Source organism: Petaurus breviceps, unplaced genomic scaffold (assembly GCF_028583685.1).
Source record: "Petaurus breviceps papuanus isolate PSGF00001 unplaced genomic scaffold, PetGlider_PUasm1.0 178, whole genome shotgun sequence".
In the NCBI taxonomy this organism is placed as follows: Eukaryota; Metazoa; Chordata; class Mammalia; order Diprotodontia; family Petauridae; genus Petaurus; species Petaurus breviceps.
In genome coordinates this window covers 7,227,037-7,254,709 of record NW_027185777.1, presented here as the reverse complement: position 1 = coordinate 7,254,709, position 27,673 = coordinate 7,227,037, and the positions used below count along the sequence as shown (strand labels likewise).

At 40.9% G+C, this 27,673-nt stretch overlaps 1 protein-coding gene across 4 annotated transcripts in view; it reads left to right on the top strand.

Annotated features, from left to right (window-relative positions):
- Positions 1-563: 563 nt before the first annotated feature.
- Positions 564-27,673, top strand: part of ITGA8 (integrin subunit alpha 8) — a 238,191-nt gene continuing 211,081 nt past the window's right edge. For all 4 annotated transcript variants that reach the window (XM_069086246.1, XM_069086244.1, XM_069086245.1 and 1 more), the window contains exons 1-2: positions 564-1,138; positions 1,887-2,020. In XM_069086246.1, the coding sequence (XP_068942347.1) occupies positions 579-1,138; positions 1,887-2,020 (694 nt within the window). In that variant the 5' untranslated portion in view covers positions 564-578. The remainder of the gene's footprint in view (positions 1,139-1,886; positions 2,021-27,673) is intronic.

The following is a 27,673-nucleotide window of genomic DNA, read 5'->3' as shown; positions in this document are numbered from 1 at the left end:
TGAAGCCCGCCCCTGAGTTTCTGGTCCTTCCACTCCATTCTGTCTGCCTCGTTAATCCAGGGTGTTGGGGGCAATCAAAGGTAACCTCCCCTGAAGCCCACCCTTCCCTATCCCCGGTAGATTGACAGGCTTCACAAAAGGAAAAATGAATCCTTTTACAGGATTGGACCAGGCTTTCCAAATCCCTTGCACTTAGGGGAAACGAGCACAATTCCTGCTGCAAGATATTTTTGGTGAAAAGTTTGAGCCACGAACACAGTGCCTGGCGTTAGGCAGCGGCCTCCAGCCCAGGAGATGCCCAGTAGCCCCAAACTACCCTTGGACAGAAAGCCTTCTGTGGGAGGCACACCTAGGTAACCAACGGCTGCGCGCTGGTGCCCGCCAGGTGGCATGGGGCAGGGGCAGGCTCCCGCGCCGAGAAGGCAGCAGACGCAGGCCAGGGAGCAGCGTGTCCAGGAGCAGCAAAGAGGCGCCATTCAGCTCCTGGGGCCCCCCACGCCCACGCCCACGCGCGCTGAGTGATGCGCGGTGATGCCGCCAGGGGGTGACAAAGAGCAAGGAGTGCGCCCCATTCTCCGATGCCAGAACCCACTCTTCCCTCCCGATACCTACCACCAGCCGCCGCCGCTAAGAGGCAGCCAGGGGGGAGGGAAGGAAGGAGAAGAGGGGAGGGGAGAGCAGCAGAGGGGAGGAGAGAGGAGCCCTGGACGGAATGCAGGCGCAGAGCAGCCGCGCGCCTGTCACCGCTGGTCAGCCCCTGCCTGCCCAGCTCTTCTCACCCGGCTGCCCTCCTCCGACAGCCCGGCTTAGGCAGACGCGCACCGGGCTGCGTGCGCCTTCTCCGTGGCGCCCCGTCTCTTCCTCCTCCTCCATCTGCACCCGCTCAGGGCTCCGGCAAAGTTTGCTGGAGGGCAGGAGGCGGACGAGAGATGGCTCGGGGCGGCCCCGGCTGCCTGGCGGCTGGGAGCCGGGAGCAGCTGCGGGCTCCCCTCTGGGGCTTCTGGGCAGCCCTGGGGATGCTTTGCTCTCCCGCCTCCCAGGCGTTCAACCTGGACGTGGACAAGCTTACCGTGTACAGCGGTCCCGAGGGCAGCTACTTCGGCTACGCAGTGGACTTCCACATCCCTGACCCGCGAACGTAAGTAGTCCCGGTCCTGAGCCTTCTCCCCGCGAGAGGTCTTCCCTTCCCCGTCCGTCGGAGGTAACCGGGGGACCTCCGCTCAAGCCCTCCCCTGCCTCTCACTTTGGGGATATCCACCTCTAGGAACCCCTAGTCTGAAGGAAGGCGATAGACCAGGAGACTCACAGCCCTATTCTTCCCTTCCCGTGGCCCAACACCCAAGTTCTCGCATCTCTTCCTTTGCGGAATTGTAGGGACCCCCGAAAGTAGAGAGCCGGCTCTGGTAGAGCCCTAACTTTCGGAGACGTCCGAGGACCCAGACTTCATCGTCCTAATGTGACAGCGCCTGGGACCAAACAAAGCCGGACTAGTATAAACTAAACAGAAACCTGCCCCATGAAAAGCTGCTTCAGCTGCCTGTTTACACATTGCTGGGAACTAGATTTAGGGAATGTTTGGGGCACCGGGAGTATGGGGCAGCTCTGTGGATAGGCAGTTATGCTTGGTCCTTTGAGTGTTCTTCTCCTTTCATCTCACCGTGTGTGTCTGTGTACAAACAGCTCCAGCCGGAGGGACACCCCACGCCACCCCCAACCCCCAGTGTTGCTGATGCAGAGATTTCAGGCAAAAAAAAAAAAAAATTGGTCACTTAAGATTTAACCCCACAATAAGAACTTTTCTATCTCTAGGATCTCAGTAGTGTTGGCATTTCATTTCTCTACTTTAATGTGCCCAAGATCTTAACTTTGGTCCAAATATTTTGCAGGGTGAGTATCTTGGTGGGAGCTCCCAAAGCCAACACTAGCCAGCCAGATATAGTGGAGGGCGGCGCTGTCTATTACTGCCCCTGGCCGGCCACTGGGGATGTTCAATGCAAGCAGATCCCGTTTGACACTACTAGTAAGTGATTTTTTTTTTTTACATTAATTAACTAAACATTCATTTCAAATCACCATTTGCTACAGCCATCACCTAAATCAAAATCAGTCTACTTGCAGGCTGGTCCACTTGTTTGATGTGTCAAGATGTGCAGGTCCCAAGAGAAGCCAGCTTTTCCAGGCATGCATGTCTGAGTGTGTGGGGTGAGGGGTGTTTAGTAGGCTCTAGAGAACTAATAATATCATGACCTTAAGGATTTGAACTTATCGTAGTAGTTGCAGTTTTCCTCAGTGTCCTGGGACCAGCAAGGGCATACTCCAGAAAAAGCACAAATGTTATACAACAGCCTTGGCAGAGAACTTGGTTTATTCCTAACCACAGATCTGGGAGCAGACGGATTCTGCAAGCCTCCAGTGTCTCAACTCCCAGGGCAAATCTTAGTTGCTACAGACTGAGACTTTACTTCATGTTGCCATTTAATTCCTTACAGAAAGCAGGATTTTTCTTTCAAAATATTGGACATTGGATGCAAACTAGTACAGTCAGAGTGTGGATGGATTACATTCGTTTCCCAAATCCCCAGACAGCTGTTTCTTATTTAATTAAAAGGAAAATACATTTTAAACAACTCAGGCTGGTTCTGTTTTCTGTGGTGTTTTCCTCTTTATGTCCTGAGAAAATAATTTAAACCCAGTGCTTTTGAAAACATTAACACTGAATGTTTTAATTTATGAGGGAAAATCTTTATGAATACAGAAATTTTACATCCTTAGACAGCATGCCTCTAATCTTTTTCTCAAGGAAATGGAAAACTGTCAACTATGATAAAAAAAAAAAACTCTAAGTTGAGAAGAGTATCATCTGAAATACCTTGTAAATCACCTACCTAACCCCTGTAAGCAGCCTGTGAATTTGGTTCTATAACTGCCAACTTTTCATTATTGAATACATGGGAAAACAGTGTACTGTGTGTGCTTGCTGCCTTTAGAGTCAGAGTCCCTGGATTTGAATTCTCTCTATTTCACTTCTTCCTTGTGTGACTTTGGGCAAGTTATTCCCACTTTCTGGCCTTCTGTTTCCCTTTATGTAAAATCAAGGAGCTGAATGAGGTGACCTTTGACATCCCTTCCAGCTCTACCTCCACAATCCTATGTGCATTTACAATTTCCATGTCACCAAGGGGAAATCACATGGGTAATATGTATTGTGTGCTTATAAATAATGTGTAGTTAAAACTTTAAGAAAATTAGTTATTTCTATTTTTTTCAGTATAGTATTTCAAAAGATGAAATCACTCCTGTTAGAAATACCTTGAATTAAAACCAAAGGAGGAAGTAAATGTCTAAAGTATCTTTTTTTAAGTTAAAATTTCTTTTCTTTTATTAAAGGTGATAGAAATCTCTCAGGAAGGTGTGGGGGTAGGTTTTGGCTATGTAGATTTGGAAATGTAGGCAGTGTAACTTTAAATTCTTGTTAATGTGGGCTTTTTATGTCAATTCATTTGCTTTGTAAACAATTTGAATGCATTTATTTCTAAATACCTTTATAAATTGTCCTTCACCCGTGCCCTCTTCCAATTGAACAACTCCCCTCCCCAAAGAAAGATCCTCATTAAACATGTATAGTCTACTAATAGAAATTCCCCAAAAAAGGTAATCTATGATTCTCTCTCCATTTTGTGTCAATCACATTTCTAGCAGAAAATGAGTGGTGTGTTTCATCTTCATTCTTTTGGACATCAGTGCACTGATCAGAATTCTTAAGTCTTTCAAAGTTGTTTTTCTTTATAATGTTGTTGTCATTAAAAAAAATGGGCCCCTAGTTCTACTCATTTTCCTCTGTATTAGTTCACAGAGGGCCTCCCAGTTTCCTCTGAAACTGTTTTACTTCTTATTGAATAATAATATCCCATTACATTCATATACCATAATCTACTTAGCCCTTCCTGAATAAGAGGACATTCCCTTGGTTTCCAATTTTGTGGCTACTAGAAAAAGAGTTGCTATAGTTTGTATAAATTGGTTCTTATCCTTTTTTTTAATTCTTTGAAGGTTTTCATCTAGTAGTATCACTTTCATTCATATATATGCTCCTTCCCTACCCAACAAGTCATTCTTTATAACCAAGAATAAGAAAAGAAAAAAAATTCAGCAAAGCTAATAAATATCAGTCAGATTCTGCAGGATATGGAATATCACACACCCATAGTCCTCTACCCGTCAAAGAAAAGAGGGAGGAGTGTTTTCTTATCTCTTTCAGGATAAGCCTGATAATTATAATTGCCCATTAGTTACCATTAACAAAATCAGATTTGTTTGTTGCTGTTTTTTTTGTCCCCTAATTCCCATTCATTTGTTATTGTCGTTATGTATTACTTACTGGGTTCTTCGCATCAGTTCATGTGTCTTCGGCTTCTCTGAATTCTTCATACTTATCATTTCTATATAGTTATTTATCAATATTATCTTTGTTTTAAGAGATCTTTTGAATTATTTATTTTCTTTTAGGGACTGCTCATGAGATTTTTATTTTTACCATAGTGCTTCAGTTGCCCATATTTGTTAAATACTGCAGGTGTCTTCATGCCATTTGTTACAAGCTTTCATTTAAAAGATGGAAGTTAGGAAATTAAAATCTATTTACTAACTTTGATTTGCACAGGAAATGTTTCCACCACAGCAATTGTTTTAACAGAATTTTGAAAGCTTCTCCAGTTACTGATCTCAGCTTGAGGAATGATCTTTCTAAATCAGCCAAATGAAACATTTAAACAGAACAAAGTTGAAGGTCCCATCTGAAAAGCTATATCACAAAATGTATATTTTAATAAAAGTACTTTAGACTTGGATCTTGTAATAGTGAAGATGCGCCGATAAGTACTATCATAACTTTAGCCAAAGGAAAATCATCATATATAATTTGAGGAATGCATTTACTTTTACTGAGAAATAACATATATCACAGAAAATATTGAATCCAATTGTCAGCACAAAGTGAGAATTCAAAAGGAGAGTTACTTTCATATCCCAAGTCATACAGCTGCCTCTAGCACGAACTTCTTTAGCTACAGAGACAATAAATATCTGTCACATGGGGGAGTTATAATTGAATCCATTTCTCATTAATCATTATAATAACAATCTTACTTCAAAATGTGAACAGAGTACAGATTGAGAATGAGAAATGTATATAAGTAGTCCATAACTTATGAAAGGGTTCTGTTCCCAAAGTTCATTTGTGAGTTGGCTGTTTGGAACCAGAAGCTCATTTTTCCCATAGATAGATTGTCATCAGTTATAGTTAGGGTCTTAGGCTATACCACAAAAGCCTAATCAACTCATAATATATATTTGAAATATTGCACATTTATAATGAAAAAATGGTAGAAAACAATAATTTCAAGATGAGTTATTTGACAAAGATACAATACAAATAAATGAGGTTTCTTGACCACTTGTCCTAGAGGAAAATGCAGTTTTAATTAGAGAAGGATGAGAAAGGAACAGAGATTTCTATGAAGATTTAAAGGGGAATTTCGTGCACTTTCAAGGGCTTTAAAGGTTATTGTATTGGCTCTTAATTAAGGATAATTTAATTTCAAAATGGTGACTTTCTTTTTTTCTTGATAGATTTCATAGAGTTGTAGATTTGGAACTGGATGGGATCTTGGGGCTCATATAAGTCACGCCTCTCATTTTAGATATATGAAGAAACTGAAGCCCAGAGAATTCCAGAGATTTTTTTTGACATTTGCAAAGGCAGTAAATAGTAGAGTTAGGACTGGTATCCACCAACTCACATTTCAAATCTAATACTCTTTCCTCTGTACAATATTGTACTCTTACACTTTTTATCCATGATCACATTCAGTTTTGGGCTCACAAGTGGAATGAAGATGGGGAAATAAAGAGAGTGAAAAATAAAAATAAGAGAGTCAATTTCATAAGAACAAATGTAGGAATTGAACAGGGGAAAGTAGGAGTAAAAAATTTCCCAGGGTGCAACTTTATAGATTTCATAGAATATGAGATCTGGATGGGAATTTAGAATCACCCAATTTAATCCCTCAGAGTATAAAAGGAAAAAAAATCCATGGAAAACAGAGGTAGAGGAGAAAATGTTAACCACTACCATTCACCACCACCCAAGGAGAATAAAGGAAGTGGTGTGGAAGAGAAAATTCCTTACATATGCCACCAGGGGGTACTGTTGACTAAAGACAACTTTGTTGCTCTTCATCATGGCCTCTGAGTGGGTAGTGAGGGGTCAGTGAAATACACCTGAAATTCATGTCTTAGGTATTTATGACTCATGAGTACCTACATTGTTTGCCCAATTCATACCAATTTTCTTAGTCACCTGACCCTGAAAGATAGAACTCAAACTGAACACAAGAATTTATTAAGTATATATTCTATGCCAGGTATTAGGGCAGCTAGGTGTTATGGATGGAAACATGACATTAGAGTTAGGAAGACCTAGGTTTAAATCTTGCCTCTGACACAAACTGACTTTGTGACCATGAGTAAGCTACTTACATCTCAGCAATCTGGGCAACTCTTATACTTTAAGTCACAGATAAGTTGCTTATCTGCATTGCTAGAGGGAGTTCCCATATTAGGAAGTCTAAAAAGAGATGAAATCGCATGCCAGAATATGTCCCAGGTACTGTAGATTCAAAGGCAAAAATGAAACAGTCCCTGCTCTTACCGAATTCACACTTTAATTGGAGGAGACAGTACATAAAAGCACATTCAGCTGCAGGGCAGATGGAGCTCAGAAATCTGAGCGATTTGGTGGTGGGATAGATGGCAAGACCCAGTGGTCCTCAGGTCACAAAATAGGTCAAATAACAATTGTTGGGGATTTCAAGGCACAGAGGCAGGGAAGATGATAAGGCATGGTGACCTTTCATGTCATAGGAAGGAATAGATTTGGTAACTGACTTCTCATCAAAGTGGTGTGAGGAACTGATTAGCAAGGGGGGAGGGTGCCCCAAGGATGGCAGGTGCTCCTGGTTGTTTCAGATGGATTCACACAGTAGGTACTTCATAAGTGCTGATTAATTAAGAGATATGAGGGATGAATTTGTAGATTGGGAAATCATTTGCATAGAGATGAGAATCGAACCCAGATGATCTAATGAGGAAGGGAAGAACTGAGAAGAGGACAGGTAGATGAAGCCATCAAGAGGATTAATGGTAAAACCAATTCTCAGGGGGAAATTTTAGAGCAAAAGTGAATGGTGAAAATAATTCTGTTGTTGGTTATGGACATTACAGTCAACTTTGCTAGAATGCATTTATTCTATCAGGGGAGAGCAGGGCTCTCCCTAGGCAGATGCAGTCCTTAGTGCACATGGCATGGCCTGAAGAAATCATGTAGTTGGGGTCTTCAACTTCTCCCCACCCCTCATTTTTATAGATGATCAGATTAAAATGTGCTTAAGTGCATCATCCTTAACAGAAGCATTGAAGGGCAATCAATAGCCTGAGAAGGGTTTTTCTAGCAGGGAGGACTCTACCTTGGTTGTGGAATTATTGACTGATTGTGTGTGTGTGTGTGTGTGTGTGTGTGTGTGTGTTCATTTTCATCTCAAGTGTTATTTGGTACTATTTGGCAGAGCTGCTCCTCCTCCTCCACTCCTTTCTCCTCCCTACCTTCAACCACGGCCCAGCACAAAGCTTACTCTGAGGAGGAGTGAGTGAGTGAGAGAGAGAGACACACAGAGAGACAGAGAGAGACAGAGATACAGAGACAAAGACAGAGAGACAGAGACAGAAAGACAGAGAGAGAGACAGAGAGAGAGAAAGAGAGAGAGACACAGAGAGAAACAGATACAGAGACAAAGACAGAGAGACACAGAGAGAGAGAAAGAGAGAGAGACAGAGATACAGAGACAAAGACAGACAGAGACAGAAAGACAGAGAGAGAGAGACACAGAGAGAGAGAAAGAGAGAAAGAGAGAGAGACACACACAGAGACAGAGAGACGGAGACAAAGACAGAGAGACAGAGACAGAAAGACAGAGAGAGAGAGACACAGAGAGACAGAGATACAGAGACAAAGACAGAGAGAGAAAGAGAGAGAGAGAGAGAGAGAGAGAGAGAGAGAGAGAGAGAGAGAGAGAGAGAGAGAGAGAGAGAGAGTGTGTGTGTGTGTGTGTTTGAGGACCTGTCTAGATAAGTTCAGAGAAATTCATCACCAATAGACTAGACACTCAGGGATGATTTTTTTAATCCAGGAAACCCATGAAACCAAGAAAAAAATATATGCACACCCATCCATATAATGCTGCATGATATTTTAAGTGACAATATACATATATATGTATGTACATGCACCTATATATGAAATATGTTTTTTTAAAAACCTGTGCCTTTCTTTTGACTATTTTCTCTATTCAACTGAAGTAAATTTTTATTCAAGACCTGGTGGGCCTGATGGCATACAAGTATCTTTGCTGATTCCTGAAAAGAGACACCTTTAAAAACATTATCACTAATTTTTCCAGTCCCTTGGGTTCTGTTTGATCTGCTGCTCAGCTTAGACAGTAAGGAAAACTGGCTCATAATTCAGTTCAGATCCTGGCTCCTCAGTCCCTTCCAGTTTAGTTGTATTTTCATTTTAGAAATGACTTTCTCAAATGACAACACTAATTTTCCTTTCATGTTCAAGGCTTCTGGGTTTTATCCAGTGTACATCAATGGTGTGACCTCAGTGCTCCAAGCTTCTGTGTTGTATCTTTCCTACTTCCCACAGGTAAAACCAAGCACACCTCAACCACTCCCCATAAAGGCATTTCAAGTCCAGAAAGAAAGGAACTTTTGGAAAGCATATAGTAGTGGGCAGGGTGCAGAGGATGATTCCTTTTCAGCCCCAATCCAAAATGCACTTTTCTCATCTTCCTTTTGTTTACTTTCCCCTTTTGTTTCAATCAAGCCAAATTCCCCTCCAACATTATGTCCTGTTTTTGTACTCTTGTCTAGGATTTCTATATTCTCTGCAATGCTTAAAACAACTTTTCATGAAACATCTACCAGTTCATTTCAAAATCCTCCCCAAAGTTCATTACTTCCTCTCCCTAACTATCTGAAACCAACCTGAAGTCAAAAAAGGATGGAGGAATGGTAATATAGGCAGCCAAAAGAAGGTCAAAGGAAACAAAATCTCTCCCCTCTGGCTTCATGAGATTATATTTCTAGAGGGAAAAAGGGGATCATCTAGTCTAACTCATTTTACAGATAAGGAAACTGAAATATGTGGAAGGTAAATGATGTTTTCAAGGTCATTCAGGTAGTACCAAAGACCGAATTCCCATAATAATAAAAGGAAAAGTGGTGCTTGCCTGTCACATAAGCTTAGAGAACAAAGGTCACTTCATTTATGTGCTCTGAGTAAAATATAAGGACCCTGGAGGCATTCCATGGTGTTAAAAAAAATGACAAATCACAGAAACAATAATGATAAGAGAAATTGGTGCTTGGTGTATAGTAAGTGCTTAATACCTGCTTGTAGGCTCACTAATATACTAAGAAATGAGTATTGGTACAGTTGAGAATCACTCACAATTAAGGTCCCACACAAAAAATCAGCAGGAAGAGGTAGGGGGAACCATCAGTGTTTAAAAACATCTAACTTAGAAAATCCTCCCCTCACCACCACCCCCCATTTAGAAAAAATACTTAGAATTTGCCTGGCCTTAATTTACAAACTTTGGTTTCCTACACCCCCCCCCTTTTTTGTCTTAAAATGGGAGACAGGTTGATTTTTTTTCAAAGCTCTGGAAAATGTGGAATTTTTGTTGGGATAGTGTTTTAGTTTGGAGATGAGAAGGCTTTGTTTTGAGGGGAGTCTCTTTTATTTTGTGCTGGGTAAGCCCACAATAGGAAGCAGAGTAAACCATCTGGTGTTGTGACTGGTACATGGCTGGGGTCTGATAATGTTGGGTGTGCCCATGCTCTCTTGGGATGATGAGGGTGGGATTGGGGAGGGGGGAACATATTGGTCACAGAAGCCCTTTTTTTTTTTTTTGCTTTTCTAACTTTCTTAGAAAGAAAGAAGTTTCTGTTAGGACAATAAAAGGAAAGAAAAGAAGAAAATGTAGGTCAGAACTTCTCTGTTGAACAATGGAAGAAATGCAAGAATTATATTAATTGGGGCACAATGAAGGGAAGAAAAGATGTTTCAGCCTAGAGCCTTAATAGGAAGATGGGAGGGGAGGGGATTTTAAAGGCCCCTCAGAGTAGCGTTCTTTTTGCTCCTAAAAGGTGCTTATAAAACAAAAGCTTCTTGGAATTTACCGTACCATCAAAAGATTTTAGACATTCATAGGAAGCATTGGGACCCAGAGGTTTCCTTTTCCATGTAAATCTCAATGTTTCACCAAAACTAGTTTATCTTTTCAGGTATGCATGAATCAGAAGCAGCTCAGGATTGGTCAAATGAATAATAGACTAACAAATCATTCTGTAGTGGTAAGGGAAATGGATGTGGAGGCAAAGCCCACAGTCCACATAATCTAAGAGTTGGAATGAATTGAAAAGGCCTTCAAGACCTTTCAGCATGGATTTATGTGCTGGGAACTATGTCAGCTACAGAGGATACAAATACCAAGAACTGATTTTTTCTTTGTAACCCTAGTGCTTAGCACAGTACTTAGAAGGTGCTTAATAAATGTATGTTGACTTGTTGACTTACTTGACAATCCTTATAAAGAACTTGTGTTCTAATGGGGGAGACAACAATTTTATATCTAAATATATAAAAAGTATATATTAGAGGTCATATAATATGATACATATATTACATAGTACATAATCTACTACATATATATAACATGTATAGTATGTTCATATATGTTTAGTCATGTCCACCTCTTCCTGACCCCATTTGGGGTTTTCTTGGCAAAGATACTGGCGTGGTTTGCCCTTTCCTTCTCCCATAGATTAAGACAAACAGAGGTTAAATGACTGGCCCAGGATCACACAACTAGTGAGTGTCTGAGGATGGATTTGAACTCAGGCCTTCCTGACTCCACACCCACACTCTATCCCCTGAGCCATCAGTGAATGTGGCCAGGATGTGTTGGGCCTTAAAAGCTAAATAGCATAGTTTGTATTTGATTCCAGAAGCAAGAGGAAACAACTGGGATTTACTGGTGGTCAGATGGTCAGACACATGGACATATCTTCACTTAAAGAAATACTTTGGGGGGGGGGGACAAGGTGATGCAGTGACTAAGAGCACCGGCCTGGAGTTGGGAGGACCCGGGATTGGTTCCAGCCTCAGATACTTTACACCCACACAAAATAACTGGCTGTCTGTGTAACCTTGGGCAAGTTACTTAACCTCCAATTGCTTTAAAAAAAATAACTTCTTTGGGGCGGCTAGGTGGTGCAGTGAGTAAGAGCGCCAGCCTGGAGTCAGGAGGACCTGGAATTGGTTCCAGCCTCAGATACTGAAAACTCACACACAAAAAAAAACAAACTGGCCATGTAACCTTGGGGCAAGTTATTTAACCCCCAATTGCTTTAAAAAAAAAGAAATACTTTGGTAGTAATATGAAGGGTAGATTAGAGTGGCGAAAACCTTGAGAGAGGGCAGCCTACTTGGAGGCTGTTGCATTAATCTGGGTGAATGGTCAATGAGGGACTCAATTAAGAAATTAGCTCTGTGAATAAAGAGTAAGAGTCAGGTTAAAGAAGAGATTGTGGAAGAAGGAACAAGGAGAGCCCAGGATGAGACTGAGATTATGTACCTGAGACACTGGCAAGGCGGCAGTGCCCGTGGTTTAGCTAGGGAAATTTAGAAGAGGTGACGGTTTCTTTGGTGTGGGGGAAGAACATAAGTTCAGGTTTAGGTATGTTGAACCTAAGGTGTAAAACAAAACCTAAGAACTGAACCAAAATGTCCTTTGTAACAACCCTGGGAAGTGGTCTTCAGTTTAGGTTTAGAGATGTTAAGTGATGTCCAATTTACTAGCTCTTTTTTTCAATATTATTTTTAAAGCAATCGGGATTAAGTAACTTGCTCAAGGTTACATGGCCAGTTATTTCTGGGTGTGGTGCTGAGTATCTGAGCCTGGATTCGATACAGGTCATCCCAACACTGGAGCTGGTGCTCTTACTCAATGAGCCACCTGGCCACCCCGAATTTACTAACTCTTAAGGCACCTCACCCTGCTTTGGGGGCAGCTAGGTAGTACCATACTAAGTAGAATGCTGGGCCTGGAGTCAAGAAGACTCATCTTCCTGAGCTCAAAACTAGCCTCAGACACTGGCTATTTGTGTGACCCTGGGCAAGTCACTTAACCTGTTTGTCTCAGTTTCCTCATCTGTAAAATGAGCTGGAGAAGGAAATGGCAAGCCACTCCAGAATCTTTGCCAAGAAAACCCCAAACAGGGTCCTGAAAAAGTCAGACACAACTGAAGAATGACGTAGGAATAACAATGAGACAGTTTTTCTTTTTATTATGTCTGAATATTACTCTTTGAAGCTATCACTCCTTCCCCATAGTGTTAACCCAGGGAGGCCAATAGAGCAAGTCTTGCCCATGACCACTTCTCATATATTTTAAGACAGCTATTACACCTCTCATAATATGTCTCTCTTTCAGACTTAACAGCTCCAGCTTCTTCCATCTTTCTTCCAAAGCCAAGATCTATAGACCCTTCAGCACCACCCTGTTCATTTCTTCTACATACTCTCTAACTTATCAATTAATCCATGAGCATTTGTTATGCACTTGCTATGTTCTGGGGACTGTACTATGTGGTGAGAATACAATGATATAAAAATAGTACCTGTGCTCAGGGAACTTTCTTTCTCTCAGGGGAAATAACACATATTCATATAAGTAAATGCAAAATAGACAGTAATAGAAAGTAATTAGGTGGAGAGCCTGAGGGAGTGAGGTATAAATTAGGACAGACCTGGTGTAGAAGTGGCCTCTTGAGTAGACCTTTGAAGGGCATGAGAGATTCTAAGAAACAAAAGAGAGGAGAGAATGCATTCTAGACACAAGAGAGAGCCCTGAGATGAGAGATAGGGTGTCCTCATGCAAAAGGAACAGCAGATAGTCCCATAGCTGAAGTCCAGAGTCCATGGACTAGAGGAACATACAACAAGCCTGGAGAGGTTGCTTGGAATCAAACTGTAAAAGACTTCAAATGCCCAATGGGAATTTTATTCTCTCCTAGAAAGTATAGGATGAATAATCATTAGTAGTTAAAATTTTTATGGGATTGTGGGGAGCCACTGGAACTTTTTTAAGTAGGGGAGTGACATAGATGAACCAGTGATTTAGGAACATTTAGGACAGATTGGAGTGGGGGAGAGACCTGAGGACCAATTAGGAAGCAATCACAATACTCCAGGCAAAAGATGACTTGATTTAGGGTGCTGGTCTCATTAAAGGAGATTAGGGGATGGGTGGGAGATGTTTTAGAAATAGAAAAGGCAAGACTTAGCAAACAATTGGATATAGGAGGTAACCAAAGGTTAAGAACCCCTTGCCTTAGAGGTTACTTAGTCCAAAAACTGGACAGATGCAGAAATTGAAGTCCCTATTAATGATAATAACTGGCATATGTAGTGGCAAATATGTGCCACGCATTTGCAAATGTTATCTCATTTATCCTCACAACAACTGTGGGAGGCAGGTACTATTATTATCGCCATCTTAAGGTTGAGAAACCTGAAGTAGACAGAGGTTAAGTGACTTGTCCAGGGTCACACAGCTAATAAGTATCCCAATTTGATTTTAACTTAGGTTTTCTTGACTCTGGGCACAGCCCTCTATCCACTGAGTCACCTAGCAGAGGTTAAGTGATTCGTCCAAGGCAGCAGGCTGCAGCACCTGGTCATCCGCCAATAAATCTCATACTCCATGCCCTCCCTGGTGTTTGTGACAAAGGAATGATCCTTTGGAGACAGGAGATAGTGGTCACTCTAACATACACTGACTGAGGAAGCAGTTAGAAGGAGGAAGTCCTTGAAACTCCAAACAGAAATGGGAAACAGACCCACTCCGAGTCTAGTTGTGTTGTATGAGCGTCAGGCGCCTGTTGCTTAATCTGCAAAATTCTTTCAAGGAGCTGGACGTCTGTGTGATGGAACAGGCTCCCAGGCACTTGGCAGAACCCGTCTGCAGAGCAGCTGCTGCCGTTCTCTGGGAGAAAGGCACAAAGAAAGCTTGATATGGATCAGAACTCAGCTCTCACTCCTCATCTGGACTGGCAGGGATGAGCTCACAGAAACCTTACCTACTGGATGGAAAGTGTGTGTGGAAGAGGGGAGGTGTGTGGGTGCTGTGCTGGGCACTAACAAAAATGAAAAGTCTCTGCCCTTGGGGGGCTCACAGTCTAGCCACAGAGCTCTAAGTAAACCTAGTAATGGAAAGTCTGGATTTCAGAAACAGGTAAATGAGTTGGACTGGGAGAAATTATCCTGGCACAGCCATTTGCTACCCCCTTGATCCTTGGCAAATCACTTAACCCTCCTGGGACTCAGTTGCCCTATCTATAAAATGATGGAACAGCTCCACATAGCTTCTGAGTTCCCTTTGGGCCCCTTTCCTATTATCTTTCTCTCTGTTCCTATGATCTGTGACCTCAAAGTTCCCTTTCCACTCTAAATCTGTGGTCCCAAAATCCAATCTAAATTACAACAGAAAGGCCAATAACTTTTCTAATACCCATATTTGTCACAGGGAAATTTGCAGTGAAAAAGAAAAAAACTTAGGAGGTTAGCAAACCAAGAGAACATCCTATACAATAACAGAAATATTGTTATGAGGATAACTGAGTGAAAAAGGTGATATTATGTAAATGCCCAAATTAAGTATAAAGGGCATATGAAGAACGATACTATGTGCATCCAGAGAAAGAACTGATAAATAAAAGTATATATAGGATAATTTTTGGTCAGCATCTCTAGCGTGGGGGGTGTGTGGAGAGAAGAAAAAAAGAAATTTATATGATAATTTTGTTCTATATTTGAAAGGAATAGCAAGTTGTGCATAGTAGGTGAACAGTTTATCTTTTTTATTGTACTATGTTATGGGAATGCTTGTTTTGTTCCTTAAATTAAAAATAAAAATAGATGTTAGCAAAATAAGTATCCCTGGTTCACTTCTCAAAAAGTCATTGGGTAACTCTAAGACTCCTCAGAATTAAGCATCAGATAAGCCCTTTTGAATTTTCTGACCCCCTAAAAGATTATAGAATTCACCTCTAATTTGTTGAAGTTAAAATAAGGGAGGAATGAAAAATAAGTTAGCTGCAAAACTCAGAGTTTACATTGATAATATAGCTGATCAAATACTGTTCTTTATGATTGGTTGCTGAATGACCCTATTTATTTTGTGAATTCTTTATAAAATTTTTATATCATATAACATGTAGGTATGAATTTATATCATATAATATGTAGGTATGAATAGCTTTGTGGAATAGTGAATAGAGAACCAGCCTTAGGACTTGAAAGATCTGGGTTCAAGTCTTAATCTCTGATTCCTTTCCAACAGCAAGATTTTATGACTCTGTGAATTCAATTTTGAAAATGTTGAATATAAGGTGCCAACCCAAATTCCAGGTGGAGATATCTGGAAGGCAAATGGAAATAGAACACAGTGGAGGAATTTGAGGTGTGGGATTATATTATTTATGCAGATTTGGGAGTGGTTTAGATAGAGGTAACAAATTAAGTCACTGAAGTCAATAAGATCACAAAGAAAAAAACAGGCCAACAAAAAGGTTTCTGAGATACTCACTCCCAGGGGGTGGGAGAGGTGATGAGCAGGTAAAAAAGACTGACAAAAAAAAGATTAGAAGGAGGCAAGCCCCAGAAGATAAGTATTATGGAAGTCAAGGGAGAAAATGGGCTGTTCAAGCATCAAAGGTTCTAGATGGGTCAAAGAGGCAAAGGGCAATGCCTATCGGATTTGTATATTAAAATGTCACCAAGGTTGTCATGAAGAGTTTCAGCCATGTGGTGGGTGGGGAGAGGAGCTAGGTTTCAGGGTGCTGGAAAGTGAGTGGGTAGGGAGGAATTGGAGGCAGTAAATAATGATGCCCTTTGCTCGAAGTTCTTTAGTGAAAGGGAAAGGGGATAGAAGATAATAGCAGGAGAGGACATCAGAGTCAAGAGATCTTAATTTCGTTTGTGTTTTTAAAATTTTTATTCATTAATTTTTAATTTACGGAATAAGACAAGCATTTCTATAATATAGTATAATAAAAAGTATTAGTAATAATAATAATAATGAAGTATAGTATGTCTTTTTAAAAAGTGCACATAAATCTGCAAATCTAGCGTGCACAACTTGCAGAGGTGAAATTTGAGCCAAGAAAGGAACTGCTCGGGGCCGCCAGGTAGCACAGAGAGTAAGAGCACCAGCTCCAGTGTTGAGAAGACCTGGGCTCAGACACTTAGCACCCACCCAGAAACACCTGGCCGTGTAACCTTGAGCAAGTTACTTAACCCCGATTGCTTTAAAAAAAAAAAAAAGAAAGGAACTGCTACCTAGAGAGAGAACGAAGGTGAGAGACCATAAGAGACTGGAGTGACAGCCTGGAAGATAGAGAAGAGGATGGGATTAAGGAAATAGCTGCAGGAGTTAACAGAGGTAATGATGGGGGCCATCTGATCCTCTGAGACAGGAGAAAAATGTTAGAGGGAGGGCACAGACACAGAGAGGGGCAGCTAGGGAGTGCCATATGCACAGAGTGTCAGGCATATAGTTAGGAAGACTCATCTTTCTGAGTTCAAATCTGACCTCAGACACTTACTAGCTCTGTGACCCTGGACAAGTCATTTAACCCCATTTGCCTCAGTTTACTCATCTGTAAAAATGAGCAGGAGAAGGAAATGGCAGACCACTCAAGTATCTTTGCTAAGAAAACCCAAAGAGGGTCATGAAGAGTCAGACACGACTGAAAATGACTCAGCAAAAAGGACACAGAGAAGTTTTAAGATGAGTGATCTCAAGACCAGATGGCAATGTGATGGGTGGTGTCCAGTGTGTTGTAAGAAGGCAGTGAGGTGTAGTGGAAAGAAGACCTTGACCTCACTTAGAGGACCTGGGTTCTAATCCTAGCAGTACTTTTTGACTCTAATCAAATCATGTAATCCATGTGGGCTCCAGTTTCCTTGCCTATAAATTGCAGAGATGAGAGTACATGGTCTTTAATGTCCCTTCTAAATCTAAATCCTACATTCTTGGTTCCCTGAAGGAGGTGAAATAATCTGTTGAGAGAGAAGATTGTTCAGCTAGAGCTGTGAACTTGGCAAAGGAGGAGGTTTGAAAGACCCTTTGTGTAAAATGTGATAGGAAATGAATCAGAGATAAATAAATCCTTGTGCAATGGCAGGAACCCTATTAATGGTAATTAATAGTATGAATTTGTAGTAGAACTAGAGAGCTCAGTCTTATGACTTCCTTAGGAGTTGTTGGCAGTTAAGGAAAAAGAGCAGACAACGTGGATGGTGGGGAAGACCCAGGACTGGGGATTAGCAGGGTCAGAGCAGCAGAAATAAAATGTGGGGGGAGGACAGAACATTATTGATATTGTTTATGATAGGCTCAAGTCTATAAAGTGTGGGAAACGAATACACATTCATAGTACCTTTGCATGCAATAAGCCCTCTGTTAGTGGGGAAATTAACTATGAAGTGTGAGGATAGCTAAACAGCTTTGGCTGATGCTCCTAAAGAGGGAACAACTCTTGGTAGATTAATTAGAACTCTGTTTATAAACCTATCAAAAAGGATAATCATTTTTTCATTCAAGATTTTTGGCATCTCTCTCAAGCTATTCTGAAAATATTCATGAGACAGACCTTAATAAAGAATGCCAGGCTTAAGCAATTCACACATCCTTGGGAATTTCACACACCAGATAGAGAGTGAGGAAACTTCCTTTCAAATAAACACATGGTCATAGAAAATGGTAGAAACATAAACATTACTTTAATCAATTTACTAATAATGGTTCCCTGTTTGTGGATATTACCCCAAGTTCATTCTTTAGCTATGATAGCTGACATACGTTAGTTAAATGTATATCCATTAAGATAAATACTTTAGAAATGAATAATAATTTTTAAATAAAGAAATTGACTTCTCAAGAAAGTGTTACTGACGATTAATGACAAAAGGATCAATTTAACCCAATGGACAATGGATCACACACTCAATTATTCCCTACTCTATTTATAGCATAGCAGATGGGTCCTTATGCTTTATTCCCCCTTGAAGTATCATTTAGTAGTTGAGAGTAAGCTGGACTAAAGAATTTTCAAAAGCAGCAATTTTCCAATGTTCCTCTGAAAATCCCTTTGGTCTGTTTCTTCATTTCTTATAGCACAATAGCATTGCATTTCATTCATATGCCTATTCATTCCCCAAATGGTGAACACCCCATTTAGTTTCCATTTTAGTTTGTTCAAACATGTTTCAAGGGAATTCTCTTCTTTTTGTTATTAGTGGGGATGTGGGGTAGGAAAAGGAAGAAAAAAGTGCTTGTTCAGTGTAGTAATGGATAAGAACACTGAACTTGAAGTCAGAAAGACCAAAGTTCAAATCTGACCTCAGACCCTTAATGGCTGAGTGACCCCAGGCAAACCACTTAAGCCCTGCCTGAATAAAAAACTGGAGAAAGAAATGGCAAACCACTCCAGTATCCTTGCTATGTAAACCCTATGGATAGTTAGTTGGTCCAGTAGGTAATGAAGAGTCAGACATGATTGAACAACTAAACAACTATCTCTCTCCCTTGGCAAAGTCAAGAAGAAAATCAAGAGGAAAGGAAATCTCAAACGAGCAGCAGACAAGTCTCAACCTTGGGTCAAATCTCACTGTAACTAGCTTGTGGTTTACAGTGTTTCTACATATTTCTGTTTGCCCACAGGTGGAAAGAAAATAGTTCCACTGGGAATTAACAATCCCGGTAATAAGAGGGTGCAACAGATGATTGTCACTACCATCACTAGGAAAATGGGCCACTTGTTATTGTCCAGTTCATCCTTTGTTCTCAAAGAGGACCGATGACATCATGAAGGTGATGACTTGAGCATGAAGTAGATATGAATAGGACAGAGCTGTGCAAAGTCAACAGCCTCACCCTCTCCTCCAGAGTCACCCAAAATCCAATGGGAAGACATAGGTCACGATGACTGTCAATAGCTCAGATTGCAATGGGTGATTGATATCCATGATTGTGTGGTTTCTGATCTAAAGTCAATCATCCTAGAAAATTCAAGAGGGCCTTAGGAAGCCTTACTAACAGTAAGTCTAGTACAGGCCAGTTACCGTCTCTATTCAGATGAGTCCCAAATCTATGTACCCAACTCCAATCTTTCTTTTTAGCTTAGCCCCCACACAAGCAACTGCCAATTGTATACCTTCCGTTGGGTATCCCATAGACATCTCAAACTCCACGTGACTGAAACAGAACTTTCAGAAGTACTGGGTTTAAAATCAGAAGATCAGGGTTCAGATTTGGATTCTGCCACTTACTACCTTGGCAACTTTGAGCAACTCAGTTAATTTTCCTGGGCTTCAGTTTCCTCATGTATAAAATGAAAGGGTTGAACTACGAGGTGACTTCCAAGATCACTTCCAGCACTAAATCTACCATCCTGTGGTTCCCCATAACCCCTTCCCTACCTTCAAACTTTACTACTTCTGTTGAGGGATACTGTGTTCTCCTCCCTGCCCAACTTCATAGCCTCAGAATCATTCTTGACTCTTACCTATTCTTCATACTCTATATCCAATTAATTACTAAGACTCATCATCCTTCCCTCCACAACATTTCTCTCATCCACCCTTTTCTCTGCATTCACAAGGTAACTAACCTAGTTCAGACCCTCATCATCTCATCCCTGGTCTATTCAATCCAATAAGCATTTATATAACTACTTAGCAAGGCACTGTGGTAGGCACAGAGGAGACAAAAGCACAGGTGCAAAAATTCAACCTCTGCCTTTAAGAGATTTACATTCTACTACTCTAATTGCCTCCTAATTTGTCCCACTCCTTCCAGCTCTCCCCTCTCCAATTAGTTCTTCACACAGCTACCAAAATAATCTTCCAAAGACCCAGCTTGGATCATGGCAATTCCTTGCTATAAAATCTTATCACCAGGATAAATTACAAACTTTCCATCTTTGCATTTAAAGACTTCCACAATTTGGCCCCAGTCTTCCTTTATAGGCTCCCCCCCCATCCTGTCATCCCCCCTCACTAATTCTTTGTTCTTGCCAAACCACTCTACAAGTTTCCTGACCTTGACTCTCTTTGGCTTCCATGCATCACTCAAGCTGACTCCTGTGCCTGGAAATTGCTCTCTCCTCATTTGCTTATCTCTGAACTCTTATCTTACATTAACATTCATACCACTGGTCTCCTTGCTGCTGACGTTGTCCTGAGTCCCCCTCTCGAGGTAGAAATATTCCCTCCTTGCTTCGATTCTCTTGTAATTACTGACTTTTGTACATGTTGTAAGTGTCTAATAAAATGGAAGTTCCTTGAGAGCAGGAACTATTTTATCTTTGAATCCTTAGTGCATAGCACAATGCCATGATGGTTTTGTTTTTCTTGGTTGCAGTTACGATTTAATTGGCATAGATAATTCCCATGAAGCCAGATCAGCCACTGCTGTGCAACTTAAGTGTCTGAGAGATTAAGTAAATTACCCTGAGTCACTCAGACAGTCTGTGTCAAAACCCAGGGCTTCTCAATTAATCAACAAATCATTTATTTAGCACCTACTATGTGCCTGGCATTGCTAGGAGCTGAGGATATGAAGACAAATTTGAAATAGTCTCTGTTGAAGGAACATACATTCTAATGTGGAAGAGAATGTGCTCTTATACAGATAATACACAAATCATGTACAAATCACCTTTGGGAAAGGAAATGAGGGAGGAAGGAAAGAAGAAAGAGGGAAGGGAGGGAGGAATGAAGAAAGGAAAGAAGGAAGGAAGATAGAAAGGAATATTTATTAAGAGCTTACCATGTGCCAAAATATTATGTCGTTTAATCTTCACAACAACGCTGGGAGGAAGGCAAACAGAGGTAATAGGACAAGTCTCATACTACCTTTCACTCTTGACATTTGTTGTTCAGTCATTTCAGTGGTATCCTACTCTGGGTAACCCCATTTGGGGCTTTCCTGGTAAAGATACTAGAGTGGTATCTTCTCCAGCTCATTTTATAGATGAGGAAACTGATGCAAACTAGGTTAAATGATTTGCCCAGGGTCACATAGCTAGTAAATGTCTGAGGTCATATTTGAATTCAGGAAGACAAGTCTTTCTAACTCCAGGTCCAGGCCTCTATGTGCTCTGGTGTCACCTAGCTGCCCTTAGTGCTTGTAGCCATATAGAGAAGTAGAGAAATGTATATAACCGTCATGTACTGCAAGTCCCAAATATCATTTTTAATTATTGTGATACCTGCTACTGCATGGGGAGAGGTTTGAATGATGATGCAATGCCCTGTGATAAGTGAACAGGGGTGTGGCACAAAGGAGGACAGCTCTTGCTCCTTATTCCCCTAGTCTGGCCACCGAGAGATGAGTTAGGGTCATGCCACCAGATAGTACGGGGTGAGAAGTAGAACAGAAGAGCTTTCTGGGAGCATTGAGGAGGAAGCTTTGCTCAGGAAGGACATCAAGGAAGCCAACAATGGGGCAAAAGGCAAGGGTGTTGATGCCAGTCTAGGGCCATAGGTGAAAGAAATAATTCAATACCAAGGGAAGATATAGCTGGAATAATCCAGTTTAGAAGATTTGATACAGGGAGGCCAGTTGGGAATGGAGAAGATGGATTCAGGGTAAGAGAGGGAAAAAATTCCTAAGTGCCAAGCCTCAAAAGCCTTGGTCTGTGCCTCCAATGGCACTCTACATCTAAGCAGGCACCAGAGCATCCTTCATTTTGGTTCCTCAAAATCTCTTTGGTGGCTGCCTTGTAGCAAGGATACTTTCCAGTAGCTCAGATCACCCCCTTTCCTTGTCTAAAACAAGAATTGTCTCAGTGCAGTACAGCTGTTGCTACTGGGAAGGGCATGTTTCATCTACTCCTCCACTCATCATCCCTCTAACTTTCAAAACCAAAACATTCCTCTCCTGCCACCATTCCCCTACAGGAATTCTCTCCCCAATTAGGACATAAACCCCTTTGGTGCGGGGACCCAATTCACTTTTGTATCTGTTTCCCCATCCCTTAATACACTATTTGTAATATTTTTTTTTCATTCATTAATTAGGGATCCCTAAAGGAGAATGAGGAAAGCAAAAGATCCCAAAGCCAGAGAGAAGCAAAAGTTAGTCTCACGTAAACACTCTTCATAATTTGAGCCACTTCTAGGTTCCGTGTCCTTGATTTTATGGCAACAGCTATAATAACTCCTCATTCCCCTCTTTTTGCCCTATTCTGGTCTCACCATGATAGCATCACCAGTCATCAGTCCTCAGCATGGGGTCATATTTCCTACCAAACATGAGTTTAGGAGGGAATAGGTCACCTTTTATACCTTCCCTTAAACAAACAGATATATATTCAGACTTCGTGCTCTTAGACCAGAGGCAGCATGATGTCATAGATAGTACACTGAACTTGGAATTAAGAGGACTTGGATTCAAATTCTGCTTGGACACTTAGTAACTACATGACTGAGCAAGTCAATTAACCTTTTTGTGCCTTAGCATTCTCATCTGTTAAATGAAGAATTGGACTTAATAATATCAAAGGTACCTTCCACATCTAAGTCTACCTCTCCTCAGATCTAATCTCATTCTTGCCCAGGCCCCCTTGCTCACTATTTTAAACCTGTAGGCACCATAAAATTCCTCTTTAGACTCTTTACTTACTAAGAGAAACATGAGAGCAAAGGGAAAGTAATTACCCGTGTCTGCCCGATAATAAGACACTGTCTTATTTTTTTTTTTTTGGACAGAAAAACACCAGAGGGCTTATTTTCAGGGGAGGGCTTATTTTAATGAACATTGACAGCAATTTTAATAAACAGGTAAATGTGAACAAAAAAATGTACCTTTATTCAATAAGCAAATCACTGGGGAAGAACAGGATGACGCGCTCACTGCTGCAGCTCTGATTGGATGCAGCTCGGAGTGCGGTGTAGCGCAGGGGATCACCTTCACTACAGTAGCAATCTCAATAGGGCTTATTTTCGGGGGAGGGCTTATATTAGAGGAATCTTACACAGTAAGGGGAGGGCTTATTTTCGGGATAGGTCTTATTATCAGGGAAACACGGTATTATGTGATTTGAGCCTTGTGGTCCAAGTGTCTAATAATTATTTCAATTTCTAAGTTATGCATTAGGGAGTTAGACTTCATGTGCCATAAACTTCTAGTTTCCTTTTATTGGGGATTTATTTCTTAGACCAGAACACTGATCGAGTACCTAGCACTCAATATTCACTGTACTCAGTACTCACAGTACCCCATGAATTTCAGTCAGTATTTCCAGTACTTGGATTATACCAAAAGGAAAGCTTTAATGCTAGCAAAAAAGAAAAAGGAAAAAAGCCCATGACAAGGTCTCAGGAAGATGCCCAACATTAGATGATCTCCCCAAGTAATAGGAAATTTCCATCAGTCATGGAAATTCTGACATGTGGTTCTCAGGTCAGACATGCAGATAGATCTACACTACTCAGACAGACCTATTCAAATGTATTTTTTTGTCCAGACTGGAGCTTCCCAGAACTTGACATAGGATCATAGATTTGGAGCTATAAGGACCCTTAAAGGGAACCAGATTCAACTTCCTCTTGTTATAGATGAGGAAAACTGAGGCACAGAGAGGTTAAGTGATTTATACAAAATTACATAGCTAGTAAGTGTCTTGGGGGTGGGGTAGAAATTTGGAACCAAAATCTTTTTTTATTTCAAATCCTGTTCCTTATTGACTATGCCAGATGTATACCTCACAAAATCCCAGAGGTACAACATGCACAACACCAAAAGGGACAGGAAGAGAAAAGCCAGATCACCACAGAAATGCCATTGCAAGTACTTCACACCATATACCTGATTCTTATTTCCCCATCCTTCCACATAATACACTGTGATTCTCTCACAGGGACAGGTGAATTGGGGTATACCAGCACTAAAGGCAGTAGGAGGTTAGCTTCAATGCCTACTTCTTTCCTAAATTAGATATTGGTTGAGATCTTGATGCCCATCTCCCATGCCCAACCCCCAATAGCCAATAATTCGAGATTGGGTCTTAGAGATCATTGAGTTCAGGCCCTTCCTTTTAGAGTTGAAGGTCCTGACCTCCAGACTAGTGCAATGACTTTCCCAAGAAGTCGTCACTGACCCAAAGTCACACAAGTGAGTATAAAAGCTAGAAGTGAGAACCAGGATTCCTGCCGCCTCCTCCCCCCCCCCCCAGTGGAGGACTTTTTCAGCTAAATCCACTACTTTTTGGAAAAACTGAAAGCACCATAATGCCAATAGACCCATTTTTAAGGTTATTTTCTAAAATGTATTTGGACATTTCCCACAGCATTTAAAGATCATCTTTAGGTAATTCCCCCAGAAGAATACATTTAAACTGAGGACTTGGTATTATGAAGGAATTTGCTAATTTTTCAAAGAAAAGCTCAGGGTCTTATAAACACTTTTTGAAAATCATTTAGTCTGCCAAATATTACTGGCCTTGCTTACCTTTATGAGTTTCACCTCTTCTCACTTCTCCATCATGAACTATCTTCACTTCTTAGGCTGCTCCTCATTTCACTGAGCTAAGAGAATAGAAGGAGTTGTCTGCAGACCACATGTTCAATGTGCTTTTTATGCTCCCAGGGAAAAAAGGGAAGCACAGATTTCCATGAAAATCAAACCAAAAAGAGGTAGAGTTGCCACCCAAGATTCTACCGTAGCCCAGAAATTGCAGCATCCATTGGGGACCACTTTCTTTAAAGTCTAGTAGTGAAGTCATGGTAGGTCTCCTTTCTCTGACCCACATCAGAAGCTTCTTCAGATTTTCACAGATAATGACAATAGAGCGCAACTGTTTAAACTTTGCAGCTGTGGCTTTAAAATCTTGGTAGCCCCATAAGGTTAGCATCTATTCAGGATTCAACTGAATACTCCCAGAGAATGGAAGGGTAAGTTCAAGTTCTGGACATGACCCTGTGTGCTTTGCCTTGAATCAACACAATGACATCTGATACAGGTGAATGATAGGGACAATTATGAACAATAATTTATTTTGTTGTCATTATTGTTCAGTCATTTGAGTTGTGTTCAACTCTTCGTGACCCCATTTGGGGTTTTCTTGGCAAAGGTACTGGGGTGCTTTGCCATTTTCTTATCCAGCTCATTTTACAGATGAGGAAACCAAGGCCAGCAGGGTTAAGGGACTCACCCAGGATCACATAGCTAACAAGTGGCTGAGACCAGATTTGAACTCCAGTCTTCCTGCCTCCAAACCCAGCATTCTTTCCACTATGGGGCCATCAACAAAATAGAGTTTAGTCTCACCATTTGTTTTTCTCTCAGGCACTTTTGGGATTTGCTCTACATGTGATCAGTCTAACTTATTTTCACAACTGTTTTTAAAGTTCCTTAATACTTTTCATATGGAGAATACAAAGATTTGGAGTCCATATATTTTTCCTGTTATATGCATTTTTGCCTTTCCCTTTCCCAGATTAAGTCTCAGAAGCCTAGCCTGATCCTTACCCAAAAATATGTCATCAATACTGTGAGGACTACCTTGAATGTAAGCTACCACTGAGGCAATGTTATCCCATTTTCATTAGAGGTTGTCTAATGTTGACTCCAAGTTAGATTGTTTATGGTGTAATTTAATGAAGGAGCATTTGAAAAAAAAAATAAGTATCTTAAGGAATAGTGGCCAGATCTAGAAGATGTGTGTCAGTTCTGCTTAGAATTCTATTTATTTTACCCTTATGCTCCATACAAAGATTGCAGGTAAGGACAACAGGAATTTTGCTTGTCACTGTTATTGTTCAGTCATTTCATTTCAGTATTAAGTGACTTGCTCAGGGTCACACACCTCATAAGTGTCTGAGGCCAGATTTGAACCCCGGTCTCCTTGACTCCTGGTGCTGTGCCACCTAGCTGCCTATAACCTCCAGCAGATGCTACCGAATTGGAAAAGCTTTGAATATGGGCTCGGGGATAGTGCAAGGACCAGTCTAGCTACCCTTGTAGAGATTTATTGCTAGAAGCTGGGTGAGAAGGTGATGGATATTTTTGTATACAACAACTGACGAGGCCAGATCTAAGGATCTGCTGCTGTTTACTAGTGCAATATGTGTGCAATGGTGAAGGGAGCGCTTACAGCAATCAAAGATCCTTCGAAATGTTGACATGTATTGCACCTGTTAAAACCTATTAAAGGTAGGTAAGTGCCTGGAGTCAGGAAGACCTCAGTCTCTGAGTCTCTGCCAGTCTCTGATACTCACCAGCTATCTACCTGCCTCAGTTTCCTCAACTGTAAAATGTGAACAATAATAGCACCATAGCACCTATCTCCCAGGGTTGTTGTGAGGATCAAATGAGGTGCTATTTCTAAAGCCCTTAGCATAGCACCTGGCACAGAGTAGACACTTCGTGCTCATTCCAAAAAAATGTTCAGAACAAATGAGTAAATACTTTTTTTAAAGATACACATTTTTGTTTTGTTTTGTGCTAATGAGATGGGAAAGTATAAAAATATGGAAAAGGTCATTACGTGGCTTTCTGCTAACATGACAAAAATGTACATCTTGTAAAATTTTAATCTGTTAAGTTTAATCTGTTTATAAAACCCATGAGGTGGAAAAAAAAACTTTTAAGTTAAGATCCAACAATGTGAATGCTTTTGCTTTGCTGAATTTGAGGTAAAAATTCATTTTAGGATATTTTTTAAATGAGAAAGAAAAATAAAAGAGCATGAACACGAAAAGATAATCCCACAAGCGAGGTGCCTTAGAACTGGGGCACTAAGAAATTCATTAACTTTGACCAGTGAAGGAGGAACTCAGCTTTGGTTAGAACCATGTGGGAAATCAGTTTACTTTAGGGAACTGAGGGTAAAAGCAAGGGATATCTGCTTTTTATTAAAACCTGAAGTGTATTATAATTGGGCTGAGTTTCTCCCCAGAGGGCCTCTCTTATGCTGACATCTGCAACGTGTATATAGAGCAGTGTGAAAGGGCTATCTCCTATGCCAGGGTGGACACATGTAATTCAGTTAAGACCAGAGTCCTTGACTGTCCTTAGCACTGGTTCTTCAATGATACACACTGGAAAGGACTTCACTTGTCTGACCAAGACAGGATTGTGTGTTTCACCAGAAAAAGAGCCTAATAACATTTAGAAATGTTCAATATGAGTAACATTAGAATATCTTAAATTAAAAATTGAAAGAACTAAGCATGGATGCAAGTCGAGCTGTCCTTGTCTACAGTAAGTGTTCACAGGTTTATCACTTGAAATGAATGTGTCTTTTGGTTTCTTTGAAATTGAGTTAGAAAAATCATCTGTGAGAAGAGATTTTTACCAAAGGATAGTGATTTCTTCCTTTCCCCTTTTCTCATTTCTCCTTTCTCCTTTTCCTTTTCCCCTTTCCTTTCCTTTCCTTTCCTTTCCTTTCCTTTCCTTTCCTTTCCTTTCCTTTCCTT